This window comes from Lepeophtheirus salmonis, chromosome 1 (genome assembly GCF_016086655.4).
Source record: "Lepeophtheirus salmonis chromosome 1, UVic_Lsal_1.4, whole genome shotgun sequence".
NCBI lineage: Eukaryota > Metazoa > Arthropoda > Copepoda > Siphonostomatoida > Caligidae > Lepeophtheirus > Lepeophtheirus salmonis.
In genome coordinates this window covers 49,618,469-49,635,911 of record NC_052131.2, presented here as the reverse complement: position 1 = coordinate 49,635,911, position 17,443 = coordinate 49,618,469, and the positions used below count along the sequence as shown (strand labels likewise).

General features: G+C 31.5%; 1 protein-coding gene across 3 annotated transcripts in view; it reads right to left on the bottom strand.

Annotated features, from left to right (window-relative positions):
* The window catches only part of LOC121131930 (uncharacterized), a 35,193-nt gene that overhangs the window by 2,999 nt on the left and 14,751 nt on the right, over positions 1–17,443 (bottom strand). For 2 of the 3 annotated variants that reach the window (XM_040727328.2, XM_071894071.1), the window contains 11 exons: positions 16,137–16,228; positions 14,869–15,423; positions 13,127–13,265; positions 13,030–13,065; positions 10,434–10,504; positions 10,099–10,370; positions 8,691–8,753; positions 8,574–8,612; positions 4,728–4,842; positions 3,533–3,781; positions 2,921–3,137 (listed from right to left, as the gene is read on the bottom strand). In XM_040727328.2, coding sequence (XP_040583262.1) covers positions 2,921–3,137; positions 3,533–3,781; positions 4,728–4,842; positions 8,574–8,612; positions 8,691–8,753; positions 10,099–10,370; positions 10,434–10,504; positions 13,030–13,065; positions 13,127–13,265; positions 14,869–15,423; positions 16,137–16,228 — 1,848 coding nt within the window. The remainder of the gene's footprint in view (positions 1–2,920; positions 3,138–3,532; positions 3,782–4,727; positions 4,843–8,573; positions 8,613–8,690; positions 8,754–10,098; positions 10,371–10,433; positions 10,505–13,029; positions 13,066–13,126; positions 13,266–14,868; positions 15,424–16,136; positions 16,229–17,443) is intronic. The other variant, XM_071894072.1, reaches the window with a different exon arrangement.

Genomic DNA, 17,443 nt, shown 5'->3' with positions numbered 1-17,443 from the left:
ATAAATCTTTTCCAGGGGTAGTTCTTGCTGGTAAATAAGGTTACTCTGAAAAAATATATCGGTTCAGCTGTTTTTTAAAGGAGAGAGGCTCTTGAAAATAGATTAGAGGTTGCCTTGAATAAAAGTACTGCCTCTAGAAACTTTTTTTGAGGCAGTCCTAAAAACTGCCTGGAGGCTATTCTGAAGCTTTTCAATAAAACTCTTTAATAAAATGGGTACCATTTTATAAAAATTGAGAGCATCCTTTTTTACCAGTATATTATAGCCCTTTACCTTTCAGGACCTCTGGGATTACCTGTTTTGCTTATAGTAAGCTACGCCATTGAGGGACATTTTAATGTATTGAAAGAAAAAGGGTTCTATATATTAATGAGTATTTTGTAGGTTGGACTTTTTATACTAGATAAATATTAAATAATATTAATAATGAACGATTGAACGGGAAAATGAACAGAGAAGGGATTTTTTTTGCAAAATCAACGGAAAAAGGGTGAACAGGCACAAGACTGTATATAGCTACGCTTTTAATAAAATATTACAAAGTAATATTGTAATGCAGTATCGAATAAAATACTATCCAAGGTTAATAGAAATACAAGGTTAGACCATCATGTAATCGGGCTTGCTAGAATTTTCAATCTGATGTATTGTACCGACCGCTAGGCAAGATAGGCAGATTTTGAACCAACACGGAACCACTCATAGTCTATGACGTCGCTATTGCTAGAATTTTCATTTTAATGTATCGTACCACCTGCTGGGCAAGAAAAACAGATTTAGGCAGAACTCGCAAGCACTCATCTACTATGACGTCAATATTAAAAGTGTGGTGGAAGTCAAACATCAGTCGTTACACACGCTATGGTATAACCTTGTATTTTCTATGAACATTGGTACTTTGGAAGATTTATATATTAGGAAATATATAAATATATATATAATTGATTTTAAAAATTGTAGAGAAACAATTTCGCCATTGTAGTCTGGGAGTACTAAAGAAATAAATAGCTGTTGGTGTGATGAACTTAGTTGGCTAACTTCCAGATGATTTCGGGTATTTTGTTTATTTTGTTGGGAAAGGTTGCGTGATACAATAAAGGTAACGACGTATTAAATAATGAACAAAAGAGAAGAAAGGCCATACGCATCAACCGTTTTTCCTTTTCTAATCGCTATACTTAGTTTTATATTTACACACATGTATATTTAAATGTTTTTTTTTAATAAGAAAAATCAAAGTTCCGGACTCCAAAAGTCCAGGATGTCTTGTGGCCAAGACATCCTGGACTTTTTTGGCCTCATGGGACGGTGCATAGTCTTGTTAAAAGCTTTATTATTTGGGCTGCTCCATCCATCTAGGGAATGACCACCTCCTCAAACACCTTCAGGTATACGGCTCACCTTGTGATGTATCCTGTGGGTCTTCCCCTAGGCTTCAAATTCATCACAGTCCAGGTCCAATTTCTTCTCATCCGAAAAGACAATATTTCCTCTCCGCGTACAAAGTTCTAATAACATTTTACTTCTTTGAACCCGTTTCATCCGTGTGTCTTCCGTGAGATGACCTTAACGATACTACAGAGAAACCATCCTAGGTCCTTATGGATGATTCGATTCATCAAAGTCCTTAAAACGTTGATCTCCTTAGCCATTTTTGACAATGATCTGTTTAGGTTACTGTATATTTTTAATTTAACTTTCTGGTCATTATTCGGGTTCCGAGCGGACCTTGGGCGTCACTTCTTGGTATATCATCAACGTTTCTAGTCTCTCGAATTTATCTTTTCCTCTTTATAAAAAATAAGATCTTTGGGGCACACTCAGGACAGCCTACACTCTCCTTGTTACAGTTGCCTCCACAGAGACGAGCTTTTCCATACCCAAATAGATTTAAAACAGAAAGAAAAATGATTTAAAAAAATGAATTGGATTGGAGGCTTTCCAGATACCAGATCTAATAGTAATAATGATTAAATAAATTACAGTGACAAGTGACGACGTCAAGAAAAGTCCAATGCATCACTAGAGTTGAGTTCTTGGTAATGAATGAAAAAACTACCTTTAAAAGTTAAAAAAGGAAAAACGGTTGTTTCGTGTACTCTTTCTTCTTTTTTATTTATTATTTAATAGGTGCTCTTGATGTTAAGTTCACCCTCTGAAGTAAAGATTATCGTCTATCTTTGGTTTAAGTTCTTTTAAAATTAAAATAAAATAAATATTAATTAATTTAAATACTAATGTAATAATATTTTCCCAGCAACTAATGCTATTTTAAATTTAGAAGGATCTCCTCTTTATAGAAGTAATTCATTTTCTACCCGAAAATCATTTAATAAACAGTTGATATTAACAAGTGTCTTAATTCAGTCGTACCATATGTCTCACTCCTGCCTTCTCCAAAACTCTTTTTTTCCTTTACATATATATCAACTTTATACATCATTGATACCTACGTCATTAAAATAAATTAATAATAACATTTGTATGGCAGTTAAAAGATTGAATGTTTAGTTGTAAGGTTGTTATTTATTCTTATAGGGTGTAGATGACTCGGGGAGTGAAATCCTATGACATAAAAGATCGGGGAGGGGGGTTACTTGCTCTGGGATTAAATGAGGGGGATAGTCGGTAAAGGGAGGTGTTTAGGAGCCCTCACTAGTATGTATATACTATTCAGCTAATTTTGAGATACTTGATTGCTATTTATTGTAATACGGGAGTAGATGGCTCGGGGAGGGAAATCCTGGGAGCAACTCGGATGGCTGTAAAATCCCGTGGAGTAGTCGTTGGCGAGGGGGTACGAGCCTTAGAACCATAAATATTATCTACCTAATAGTTTGGATACTAATCTGAGAATTGTGGTTAACTTCCAATGCGATTTTTCTGTGGAATGACCCAATTGTGAAATAATGTATCTTACTCATAAAACATGGGTTTCCCCGGGGGAATGTGTCGAAATCGTGTTCCATTCCAGGGATCGTAGGGAGTTGTGTTGATTGTAGTTGTAGTGGTAGTAGTAGTCATCCATGATGAAGGAGTGACCCTATGTACACGAAGTGGAATAAAGTTTTCATCAATGTCCATCATGTAATTGAGATAATGAAGCTGTTTCATTTCGGATTTGATAAACTGAAGTACTGGATTTGAAGGGAATATAAGTGTTAATTAATCATATCAGTTAGGTAATACATGGGGCTTAACAAAAAAATCATGCTTAAGGAGTGTAGTCCTCAAAACACTTTTCAAGCCATTGTTTAGCTAGAATGGTATTTTTAACCATCAAGAAGTAGTGTAAAATTTAAAAAAACAAACATTTTTTTGATCCATTGTTTTGAAAAATAAGAAAAACAGTGTCAGACTGAGCAGAACAACTCACAAACTAATCAACATATTGTCATGAAATTTTGACAGCTGTCTTTTGAAGGTTAGTACTTAACAAAAATGAGGTGATTTAATAAAGCAATATTGCTATCTATCAGTTAATCCCGATAATTTTTAGCCCATGAGTTACATTATAATATATCAGACTTACTCTCTTTGGTTAACAGAATTTCTTCATCCGTGTAGAAACCAGATTGAAGATTACAAATCTTTCCATCGTACTGACGCCTTCCCGACTGCAAAGAAATGAGAATGGCTGTTCCTGTACCATTATAATTTGGAGCTCCGGTTTTAGGATCCATGGATACTTTACGTATATAAGATGGGGCTCCAACATCGATTAAATGAGGATGACAGACTCCAAGCTTGGGAGGAAATCCATAGTGGGGTAGTACGTCATCTTAAAATGAATACAATACTTTTGAGTTGAGGTTATTTTAGTTATGGGAAGTAGGGTAGGATGGGATCTAAGTTGTGTATTTTTGTATTTGAAAGCTTTTCTCTATAAATTTGGTCAACTTTTCAAATGTTCCATACTTCCATTTTAGTATTACATGTCTTAGCTATCGATTTCTACGATACAGGATTAATTTATAATTGAAAAATAATTACAATTAAAGAAAAAGGCTTTTTGTTTAAAGGTGTTTATTGTTTAGTAAAAAAAGGATTTTATTAGGTTAGTTTATTAAAAATATTAACTTTCGAAGTTAAATAATTTTTTTTATTCATTGATAGATTGGTAATTTATATAAAATATTAGCATGTCAAGCTAAAAAAAAAAGAATCATCTTTCAATCAGAAAAACTATTAGTCTTTAAACACTAAAGAGTATATAGCAGTACAACTTTACACCTCCTTGAGCCAGTCAATGTGTACATTGTCGTCGGTGCTATTTAGCCCAAGGCACCATAAAGTAATGACCTTTTCCGAAGTAACCCGGGTTAATCTCGGGCCAGTAACTGCTAAAAACTCAAACGTTTTCCGGCTCTTGGACCAGCCTCGTTTAATCTCACGGTAGAATAATGAATTTTGGGTAATCTAATTTAAATAGGAAAAAAGTCCTTATAGCTCTGAAACTTTATTTATTGAATGATGGAAGTTAAAAAGTTCTATCTATTTCTTTAAGTTTCAGAAATTTCAATTTTTGGGATTTTTTTAAAATAATACTTTTTTCATATATTGGCCAAAAATTATATAAGTTTGATTAAACTTATCTAGTTTGAAAGCCCATAAATATGGGGAAATTCTATAAGTTTTGAAACTGAAAAGTTATGAACCGTAAACTAAAATAAACACCCTGGCCAAATTGATCCCACCCTACCTTAGTTGATTAAATTTAAATATACCCTCTGAATATATGGGGCTACCATATCGATCAAATTTCTTCTTTAGTAATCTTTCCTTCATTCTGGGATAATAAGATCGGTAGGCGCCATGCAAATACCCTATGACTTCATGTTCCTGTAATGATTATTTTAATCAAATTTGCCAATATTTTCAACCAAATAATAATTAAAACTAGGGATTATATCTATATTGAATGGAGGTTATCAGTATCAATAACGAATAGGAAATATTATTGATGAATTGGAGATGAATCAATGGGCTGGAGTTATTAAGGGCGCCCATAAGGGGTAGGCTGTAACCCCCCCCATAAAAAGGAACAAATAAATTTGGAATTCATTTTTAATAATTTTTGTAAATAGCTATTCATTTTATAAATCGGAGACGCCCCTGATTTTAATTTGTTAAACTACTAGTTTAAATAATAGAACAGTGATGAAGTTCTAGACGTTAGGCATTTATATCCAGAAAATTTAAGAATATATATTGCATAGAATGTATATTGCAATTTAATTCCCAAAAATTATTAGAGCAATTCACTAATCTTTTGATCTTATATAACGGTGGCCATCACTGATACCATCCACCTCCAGGATCAAACAAGGCCTATAAATTGCTCTTGAATCCGGGAAAAGCATTGATGAGGAACTTCTTGTCTGTATTGGTAACCCTAACCAAGGACTACTAGAGTAGTCCTTGCCCTAACCAGTGGAAGAATGTCTTGGAGCAGATTAAAAGAATAATGGTTTAGGATGTTTCATTTGAACAATTGGCAATTAGGACAATTGCTAGATTTACTCTGATGTCGAATACCAATTCTACTCGGAGTCCAACAAGGACATATAACTCCGCAACAAATCCTCAGGGGTACACTCCTTCTTTTATGAGAACACGAATGTTCAATCAGATTTTGAATTTAATTGAATGGGCGTACAAAAGGAAGTTGACTACTCAGGAATTAAATAATAATGACAACTTAAATGGATAAGAAAATTCCTCCTATGTATATACTATCAATTACAAATTAACGGGCCAGTTAGAAAAGCACGCCAGATTGACATCTTTGATTCTTATCTATGGAGTTATTTGCGTCCTTGGGCGTTTGTCCAGAATGGAGAAACACAATAATGGCCTCTGTGGGTTCTGATTCGGAGATCATCTCAAGGATTTTGTATTTTTTGTAATGCAGTTTAATGGGCTTAATCTGATGAGCACATATTTATAAATATGGATTTCAGGCTTGTTGGCAAGATATTGAGGTCTACACTTGTTCCGGATATAAAATCCCATCCTGTATATTGATAAGTATTAAAAGTGTTGCATCCATAAAATATATTTAGAGGGATATGGCTGGAGGGGTTGTAGCCCCCACCCCCATAAAAAAAAAAGATCCAAAGAAGATAATTTAATATTTGAATTGTTTTTTCAGAAAATGTAATTTTTCATTTTTTATTAAAAAAATTTAATTTTTTGAGAAAATTTGTAGATTTTTGAATTTTTCTTTCAAAAAATTTAATGTTTGAATTTTTTTTCCAAACTTAATTTTCACATTTTTATTTTTAGAAACATTTAATTTTTCAATTTGTTTTAGAAAAAATAGTAATATTTGAATTTTTTTTTCCATATATAATTTTTCAATTTTTTTTTCAGAAAATTTAATTTATTGCAAAATGTGTTAGATTTTTGAATTTTGCTTTCAAAAAATTTAATGTTTAAGTTTTTTTACAAAATTGTAATTTTCCACTTTGTTTTCTTCGAAAGTTTTAATTTTTCCATTTGTTATTAAAAAATAATAGTAATATTTGAAAAAAAAATTCCAAAAAATTTAATTTTCTGAGAAAAGTTTTAGATTTTTGAATTTTTCTTTCAAAAAATTTAATGTTTGATTTTTTTCCATAATTATAATTTTTCAATTGGTTATTGAAAAATAATAGTAATATTTGAAAAAAAATTTCCAAATATAATATTTCAATTTTTTTCCAGACAATTTCCTTTTTCATTTTTTTTCAAAAAAATTTGATTTTTTGAGATAAGTTTTAGATTTTTCAATTTTTCTTTCAAAAGATTTTATGTTTGAATTATTTTTTCAAACATAATTTTTCAATATTTTTTCCAATTTGTTTTTAATAAAATAGTAATTTTTGAAATTTTTTAAGAATAGTCTTAGATTTTTGAAATATAAAAAAAATTTAATATTGTAATTTTTTTTCCAGACAATTGTAATTTTTTTTTGAAAAAAATCCTAAAAAAATCCACCCATATGTATAAATATTATTCCGCGGATTTAATATTTTATTTTTCCCTTATTTTCACTTTAAATGAATGTTAATTTCTTTTAAATTTAAATACTCTATTTTTTAATATCCCTTGTTGCAACTATTTAATATTGAGGCACTCAGAATTTTAATTAATTTTTTTAGACCGATCTGGACGGATATTGGGTTTAATATCACGGTTTTCATACCAAAAATTACGGTGATATTTCCACTTATTTTACTTCCTTTAGTATTCTTAAAAGTTGATTGGGCAAATTCAAAGCATTTTTGTTAAGTTTTGAACAATCCTCAAAAAAGATTGAATAATAAATCCACATTTGGGAAGAATTAGTTTATTAACAATTGATTTATTATTTTTTTTTTTTGTTTTTTTCAAACAATTATATTTTTTTGAATAGATGTGGATTTTTGAAATTTTTTACCTAAAAATGTGATAATTGAATTTTTTTACCAAAAAATGTAATAATTGAATTTTCTTCCAAGATTTGTGATTTTCGGTGAACGCGGATGTGGATTTTTGGAAAAAAAATTCCAAAAATGTAATATTAGAAATTTAAAATATTAATTTTTTTTTCCAAATATTCAATTATTTCTGAGTAGCTATGGTCTTTTAAAATTTTTGAAAAAAATTTAATATTTCCAATTTTTTGGGAAAAGCAAAAAAATTTTGAAATTAAATTTTTGGTAAACAGTTTTGGATTTTTGTAATTTTTTACGAGTAGCTATAAGTTTTTGGATTTTTTCCGAGAAATGTAATTCATGTAAATATATATGAATTGTTCATTTTATTAAAATTTAATATTTGAATTTAAAAAAAAGAAAAAGAAAAATTTCAATTTTTTTTTCTAAAAACCAACTGATTTTGCATCTTTTTTTTCTGTTTCTTTTTGTAGGAAAGGTAGTGATATAAAATAAAGTTAACAAGAGACCGTTATATTGTTTGTTGGACCGAATTAGCTCATTCCAACATAAAAGCTCGGTCTGACCCGGTCTCATATAAAAATTCGGTTCAGTTATTTCCAAAAAATATCGGTCTAGACCGATTATACAGATAAATTGTTTATAACATGACATCCATTTTTTTTTCAAGTACAATGACGTTATACAAAGTTTTACACCGAGATAGCTTGGATTAATTTTGATCCCGCCGTTTTTTATATGTATTCAGTATTTGTTCATAGTTGATCTAGATAAAAAATTGGTCTTTCATAATATATGAGACCGAAAAAATGGGTCAATAAATTGAGACCGAAAAAAAAGGGTCCATTAAGTTAGACCGAATCAAATTGGGTCTACAAAGTGAGACCAAAAAAATTGGTCCACGGTCTGACATTAATACAGTGCTGGACCGAGTTTCAACACTAGTAACGAGGTGTAGATCGCGGTTTGAAGCTATAGACTGAAAATCCCCTTTCTAAAAATAAAGGTTGTCCATATTTTTGACCAAAATTGTACATAACAATTTGTTAACAATACAATTGTCTCAGGTGGGTCTAGGATTTTCGGACCAAATCCTATCACAAACAACCAAGTTACTTGGTTGTAAGTCTAACAACCATTATGTTTACTCACATAGGAAGTTCCATTTTTCTTATATTTGGTCTCTTTATCCTACAAAATAGAACAAAAACGTGACATCTTTTTAATCTTCACTAAATCAAAATTAGTTATATTTGACCAACTAATTACCATTAATATATAGGTTGTTGGAGTTCTCGGAACATATGCAGTGCATATCCTAGTCTTCGTGTCCTGAAATAGTAAAGTACATATGTCAGTTGAAATCAGATTCCTTACCTCTTACATCATAAATTGACGCAGGACCACCGGATTATATATCGGGAGGGACTTGGTTTTTGTTATTTTTTTTGGAAAAAAAATATGAAAATTATAATTTTTTGAATGATTAAGTTTCTTTCAAAAAAAAAAAAAAGAAAAAAAGTTCAAAAAAAAAATATATGTATGATTTTTTTTTCCAAACATTCACAGCTATTTACAAAAAATAAATTTTTTTGAAAAAAAAAAATCAAAAATATAAAGCTGTAAATATAAAATTAATTTTTTTTTGGAAAAAGATTTGTAGATATTTAACTTTTTCGAAAACAGATTTAAAGATCCACAGATATTCCCAAAATATTACATTTTTTTCTTTAAAGTCAAAAATTTAGAGCTATTTACATAAAACTAAATTTTTTGAAAAAAATTCAAAAATTTAAGTTTAAAATTTGTATGTAAAAATTTCAAAAAGGCACAGCTATTGAAATAAAATTAAATTTTTGAGGAAAATATTAAAAAAATCTATAGCTGTTCACAAAAAATTTCAAAAATTAAATTTCATATATTAAACTTTTTGAAAAAAAATCAAAAATTAAATTTTCTAATAAAAAGCAAAAATTCCTTAATTAGGGGTGATATAGCCCTCCAGACCACCCCTTGCGGGACCACCTGGGACGTCGGATCTATTTGATGGAAGGGCTACGGGTTTTTTGCTGGTATGGTTATGGACAAAGCTGTTTTTGAGTCCATGAAAAAATAACTCTAGCCTAAGTCCGGACCATAAGATAGAATGGGTATTTAAGAAATATCCAAAGTACATTGGTGCATTATAAGTAAATTCGTATTATCCTATATCAATACCGGCTTCGGGTACTCAAACTTTTATCGATTTTAAAAAAAGATCCAAGGAGTATTCCAGATCTTAAAATGGATAAAGCATTGCTTAATACTTAATGCCTTTATGGCCAATATACTTGTATATATTAAACTATACGACGAAGGATTAACAAGGGATGAATAGAAAATTGTAATCATGTCCTTTTGGAAACGGAGCATACACATATTTATTTATACAAAAATAGTAAATTTTGAAATAGCCATGACGTATTAGGCATACAAGGGAATTGACATTGACCAAGGTAACGCCGTATCATATCAAATCAAAAACGTACACTCATCTGACAAAAGAAGTCACAGACAAATTAAATTTTAATCCGGTATCTTAATTTATATTTTTTAAACAAAGTTATGTTAATTGGGGCTGATAAGAGGTGTGCTATTGACTCCGACGTAAAATAATTATATATGTATGTTCTCTTACGATTGGAAGATTGCAATCCTTGTTATGCACAATCGTTGTGAGGGTCTCGTAGAGAGGAAGTTTTTCATTCACAAAAGGCGAAAGCTTGTTAGAATCATCACAGTATCCACTGAACTCTGATGAAGGAGTATCATCCTTAACATAATGTTCTATATCCAGATTTGGTTTTTTCACTGTACACTTTCCTTCTCTGTTTTGGGAATCTAATGGGGGTTTCTTGACATCCACTCCTGTACAATGCTCCACGAGGCTAATGTTCTCCTTTAAACGATCTTTTTAAATAATGGAATACATAATTATATATTTTTAGGGGTGTGCAGAGTGCAATACGTTACATCTAATATCCACGGAGGCCATTCTTTCCATGAATTCATTTGGAAATATTTTTTTATGCTTGGATTCAAATCTAAAAAACAAAGTTTCATTATCGTCAATACGGGGAGGGGGGATTATAATGTCTATGCTAAAAAAAGGACATTTAATATTTGAGTCGAAAAAAATGAGATGGTCTTTTCTCGAGCCGGAGTCAAGGGAGATTTGATAAAGGAGATGGGGGCTACCATCAAATTTAAATAAAATAGCTCAGTATATATTTTGAACTCAATGTTTGTAAATTCGATTTACTGTTCGCTATTAGAGAAGGAAATGTACAATATGCACCGGGTGGTACATTGAAATCTGAACACTTACTATTCAATAATTAATGAAGGTTGAGTGATTTAAATAAATTAATATTTCGTTATATTAAAGCATAAGCAATTAGTTGCAATACAAAGTGAACTTGAGCTATCTGGCTTACTTAGAAGTCGAGAAAATGACACTTGAACGTCATCGACGAATTACCTATCGGTCACTCCAAGCAGTTGAGCGTACCCAGGACCACTGTTTATGTCATCAGCAAGTACGAAAAGTTTTAGAGGAAGAAAGGGTCTGTTAAAAGGCCAAACTGGATCCGGAGGAGTTAAAGCAAACAACTCTGACCAATCCCCTCAAATCAAAGATGGCCTATGCAAGAGATCTCGGGATTTCACACCAGACTGTGCAGAGAGCTATCTAAAGAATGGCTGGAAAGAGCCTTGTGAGATTAGGGATACCACTTTTGACACCAGTAATGAAAGAAACTTTTTAGTTCTTTTGAACCAGGTGCCAGGCCTTCTGCTGCTGCTTGGCTACACATCTCTGACACACATCTATTAATAGTACTAATTTTGTTGAAATTATATTGTTAAGTAATAAATTATATCTTGTTCAAGTATGGAATTCAAGTTATTCAGATTTTAATGGTACACTCTGTTGATGGGCTTCAAAGACAATTTTTAGGTCACATGGTAATACTTTTATCAGCACTGATGAAAATCCGCTGTATAATGATCATGTTAAAAAAAGCCTCGAAAATCAACATGGTAACCCTGACAATTTGAGGATTGTTTTGGAGGAGATCAGGTTCAATCAGCTGGTGCAGGGGAGGAGAAAGACAAGGAAATAAACAAGTACATTGGCAAGAGTTACTCCAACATCGATCCTCAACTATAACTCCGCAACAAATCCTTCGGGATACACTTAGTCTTTTTTTTGAGCACACACGAATGTTTAATTAGGTCTTGAAATAATTGAATCTATTTAGGAATATAAAGTCACTACCCAGGAATTAAATAATAATGACAACTGCAAACGAATGAAAATTCATGCTTCAGATTGCCAATTAAAAAAAACAACAACGGGCCAGCTAAAAAATACAGTGGATTTTCAATGCTGGACTAATCTCTCTCCATGAAGACTCGTATTGTTGTTACTAAACATCACACTTGCCTATGTTCACTGTTTAATAAACTGATGAGTAGCTCATATCTCAACCTGAAGTAAGCATTTTAGCCCATATTTGTTGTCAATTGTTTTAAAAACGCATAATGAAATAAATAATTATGAATTTAAATCATAATTATAACATTTTCCTCCCACTAATCCTAATTTAAATCTAAAAAGTTTTCATTTCTGTAGGAGTAATTCATTTTTTCCCCCAAAAGTATATAACATGTAACTGATGTTAACAAGGGGCTTAATTCAATAGTAATACATGTTTCACTTCCGCCTTCTCATTGCGCTCTTTTTTTCATTAAAAATACGACCACTTTATATATTTATACTTAATCACTGCAATTCATTCTTTCCAATTAAATTGTCATTAAAAAAATGACATTTTTTTATAAATTTTATTTTCTAAAAAAGTCATTAAATGAGATATGGACGTAGTTATTAAAAAGGCTTGCCTTACTTTCAATAATAAAATACAACAATATTTTCTTTGATGACGTCATAACTCATAATTATAAAGAAAGGCTTGGGGATTTTTGTTTTTTTGGAAAGAAAACAAAGAATTTTTTTCTAAAATAAAAAATATAACATAACATTTTATCTTTGCCAGGCCCCACTTACGATAATACCGGCGCTGGTTTGTTCTAGAAAAAAGTATTTTCAAGTTTAAAGAGACCAAAATAGGATATAATTCAGAAAATTTGAAAAATAAAATAAAATCAACATCCAACAAAGTAAATACTAGCGTTGCCCGTCAGGGTCCTAACTGCGGAAGTTTGGGGAGAGGGGGGGTGGGGGTGTCACAGCCCTGAATAAAAGTTTGCTCTCAAATTTGTTTGAAAATAAAAAGTTTGTCGGTACATTTGTTGAAAAAAAAAAGAGTTTTTCGTCACTTATTTTATGTTATTGTCATATTATTGAAATTAATCATTTTCTTGTAATCAAAATCGTGAGTTTCTCGAGATTTTTTTTTTTTTTTTTTTGTCGAAATGACAAAAAAGAAAGTGATCCTTTTGGCCAAAAAATTTCAATGGTCAAAATATAAAAAAAAAATAACTCCTGTCAATTTTTGTAATCTAAAAAATTTTCGTCCAATAACTTTAAATAACCTTCACTTACTGTTGATGAAATTCATGACAAAGGTTAGTCCATGACCTTATAAAATGAAATTCAGTCATTTAATTCAAATGATATTATTTAATATTAGACATCTTACCATACTTTATCCATCTCAGAAGAGCATTCATTCGTACACTCGCCGTGTTTAACATGATTAAACAAGTTCGTATATTGTTTGTTTGTATTCTTCATTTTCTGTAAGGCCTTCAGACTATACAAAATGGTGCCCTTTGATACTAAATTTTGAATTTTTAAATTTATGAAGTAATAATGTGGGAAATAATAACGATTCTATCAGGATAATTTTGCCTCTTGTATTTTCACTTCTTGTAGATTTTGCCGCCTTTTTATGTTTTTATATTCTACCATCAGAGGGCACTCGTGGCTTAAAACGAATAAAGGAAATAATTTCTGCGAGGCTAAATCATGGAGGAAGAAAATATAGAGATTGCAAGGTATTCAAAAGACTGTTCAAGGGTGTCCACCAGATTGTATTTTTTTTTGTTGAGGGGGCGGGGGAAAGATTTTTTGTTTTAATTTTTTGTAAAAAAATTAAAATATTAAATTTTTTCAATATTTATTTTAAAAATGCATAGCTCTTCACAAAATGTTTCAAAAAATATTTTTTTGGAAAAAAAAATTAAAAAATCCAAAGCTTCTCTGAAGAAATATACATTTGTTTACAAACAAAATTCTAATATTTAATTTTTTCGAGAAAAATTTTAAAAATTCATTTCAATTAACAGAAAATTAGATTTTTTGGAAAAAAAAAATCAAAAAATTAGATTTTTTTGGGAAAAAAACAAAAAATTAGATTAAATTTCAAATATTAAATTTTTGAAAAAAAGAAATCAAAATTTAAATTTCTAGTAAAAAGTCGTTAATGGGGGAGGGGGGGGTTACAGCCCTCTTGCCCATCCCCTGCTGTATTATTGTTTTCAACTGTTAACTTTTGTATACTCTGCGGAAAGCATTCCGTCGAAACTGTTTTAAATTTGATTCGTTGATTTTTTGCATTAAACTTCTCAAAGTTATCCGCCTAACTAAGCAAAGTATAATCATTGTCATCTCTATATATTTTTTCTCTATGGGCTGAATAGATGGAAATAGAAACAAAGAGTGAAGGTGAAGAGAAGAGAAGAGACAAAGTACGAGAGGATATTAAAGAAAGAGGTGAGATAGAAAAGAAGGGAAAGACAGAGAGAAGGAGATTATCGGTGACTTATTTCGGTGAAAAACAGGCACTTTTTCGGAGGCCTGAAAAATATTATAGGAACATGCTTAGTTATTTTATACGTCTACTTGTTAAATTTCAGACTGATCTGTTCTTAAGTGTTGTATTCCATGAATGAAAAAACAAAACAAAAACAGACTTATAAATAATAATGTTACGGGCAACCTGGGAAATCGGGCATATTACAACATGCCCGGCCAATCTTCAAAATACTTTTTCTACGTATTCTAACACAAACCTGAAAAATTATTATTTAAAGATGACGCATTTTTTTATAACTGAACACTTGAGCACTCTGAATTAATTACCCACAATCATTTTACCTAACAATGCAAATGAACGTAAAATCATCAAACTATTGGAAATTTGATAGATTGCCTGAGCATTTTGCATATTTACCTCTCTAACATGCATTTTGCGAAATGCCCGATTTTCCACATTGCCCGTTGTATATATAAGTTGTTTGAATATTTCAACTGTAAAGAATAAAGTTTAAGTTCGAACCGATAATATAGAAACATAAAAAGTTGACAAATATGGCAAGCAGAAAAATTTACAGGAGGGGTAAAATATTCAGGGCAAAATTACTGGTCACGAATAATTACCATGCATAAAATCCATTCTCTTAGGATCTGGAAGACATATAGGGTAAAAAAAATAACTGAACTGCATTGCTTGAATAGTTCCAAGTATGGCTATATTATATTCTCTCGTATGAGGATCATAATTAGGGTGTAAAGTTACCCAAAGTACTTCAAAACTCTTGGGTTTTACTAGTCTTCCAGACGGAGATTTATAGGGAGGACGAATGGTAAGCTCTTTGAACTCTCTGGATCCTCCGTAGTGCATTCTACGTGGGTCATTTGCAGTTCTAGTCGCCTTATCTATGCAAGCGTTAACATTGGATCCACGCCAAATATTATAGCTAATATCATGGGGATCACAAATACACGAGGCAACAGTAATGACATGACGTGGGGATAGAACTGTTCCAGTACAGGGCATTTTTTCCTGCCCTATATCCAAATAAACGACCCATGGCTGTTGTCCATAATCGATGTCAAAATTTTCTGATTCCTTATGATGAGTTCCACATGGAGGTCGAAATTTCTTGTGCTTTTTTCCGGTGAAGATATCCCCTTTGATCAACATTTTGTTTTCTGCGTACATAAGTAAATTTAAACTCTAAGTCTTGAAAGGGGGGAGGGGGTCAAATAGAGGAGGGAGGGGCAAGAGTGAGCTTATTAAATTTTAAAAGGTTTTTCTGACTCTAATATTTTGTGATTCCTTATCTCAAGTATACTGATTTTCCTTCTTTTTTATTGGTGGCTGTCACTGCAGATACCCCTAAAGAAACTTTCTTAGTCATTTTACTAGCTTGGTTAAATTTTTGGGAGAATACAGTCATTTCAAAATAATAGACCGCTCGGCCCTGCCTACTACTCTATCTACAGTTGGAAGAAGAAAAAGAAAATATTAAGTTTGAATGCGAATAACAAAAGATCAGAGAGAAGATGTAGTAGACATCTATAGCTTGTAGCACGTGAAATCCCATGAGCCAATTAAAAATTATCAACCCAAAAAAATAAACAACTACTTTGCACAATTAATTACCTTTTGTGGTTTGCATTTAATAGTTTCTTCGACTCGTGCCAACTGTATATGAAGAAATTGAAAAAAAAAGAAAAAAAAAAAGATTCTTAATTAAAAAAAATACATATTCCTCTTATTTTGTATATATAATTGGGTACCCTCCAACTTTTATTCATCTACAAGGAGCATGAGCCCTGCCTCTGCCCATCTCTCATAAATAAAATAGTAGATGCCTCAAAAAATTACACTTTTAAAGCTAAATAACTTATGGATATCTTACTAGAGGTCCATTCATGTTTGCTTTGTGCCCAAACCTGTTTCAAACAAACCCAACTTTTATACTCTGTTTGTTCCGGAACATTTTCATGGCCACTATCAATAAAAAATATAGATTAGTCTTTGATTGATTTATAAAGTTATAAAAAAAACGAGAATGAACGTAGAAATCCTGACAATTTGAAGAACGTTTGTTAGAAAAGATGCTTAGCTGTCATGACGTTTAACTATATCAGCTTGCTGCTGATATAAAAAGAAGGAAATAAACACAAATACCATACTGTATCTAGCAAGGATATAACCATATAGCATTCTTCTTCTTTAATGAACACACTCAAGTTATACTGGGTGGTCCATTGAAATCTGAACACTTACTATTTCAATAATTAATTAAGGTTGAGTGATTGATTAATTCATATTTTGATATATTAAAGCATAGGCAATTTGTTATAAAAAAACCAAAATTGAGCTCTTTCTTACAAGCCGAGAAAATTACAATTGTACGTGATCGAAAAAATTCCATTTGCGTACTCCAAGCCGATGGGTCCCTCCCAAGACCACCGTCTACGCCGTCATCAAGTCCAAAACGTTGAAGAGAAAGAAAAGATCTGTCAAAAAGCCAAACTAGACCCGGAAGAATTAAAAAAACAGGACAGGCCAATACTCTCAAGTCGATGAGGGTCCATGCAAGAGATCTAGAGTTTCACACACGACTATCCAGAGAGATATCAAAAAGTGGATGGAAAGAGCCTTGTGAGGGTGGAAATGCCACTTTTGACATCCGAAATGAAAGAAACCCATCTTTTCTGTTACAAAACCCTTTTGGATGAGTCTTTTGAACTCTTTTTTGACACTTTTGGCCCCGCTTCAGCCGTGATCAGAACCCCTCCGTCTACACCTTTTGTGTGCATGATGAAAGGAAGATCTAGAGTCTCCATCATCTTAACACCGAGGCCCTCAAAGCCACTGTCAGCCAGCAATGGGATGTCATGACAGGTAACTACAACCAGAGTAGGCCCCAGGGTTTCTGCCACCGCAAGGAAGTCCTCATTGCTGCTAATGGCAGCTACATTAATGATTAAGAGAGCTCAGAGACACATCTATTTATATTATTAATTTTGTTCAAATTCTATTTTAAATTAATATTATATATCTTGTTGAAGTTTTCAGATTTTAATGGACCACTCGGTACTAATATGTTTCTTCTTCAAGAATGATTTGCAACATAAAAACATTGTTCAGATATCCACTACAAAAACTTTCTCAATTGTTTTAATGCTTAATTTTTACACCTTTATTTGACAAAAAAAA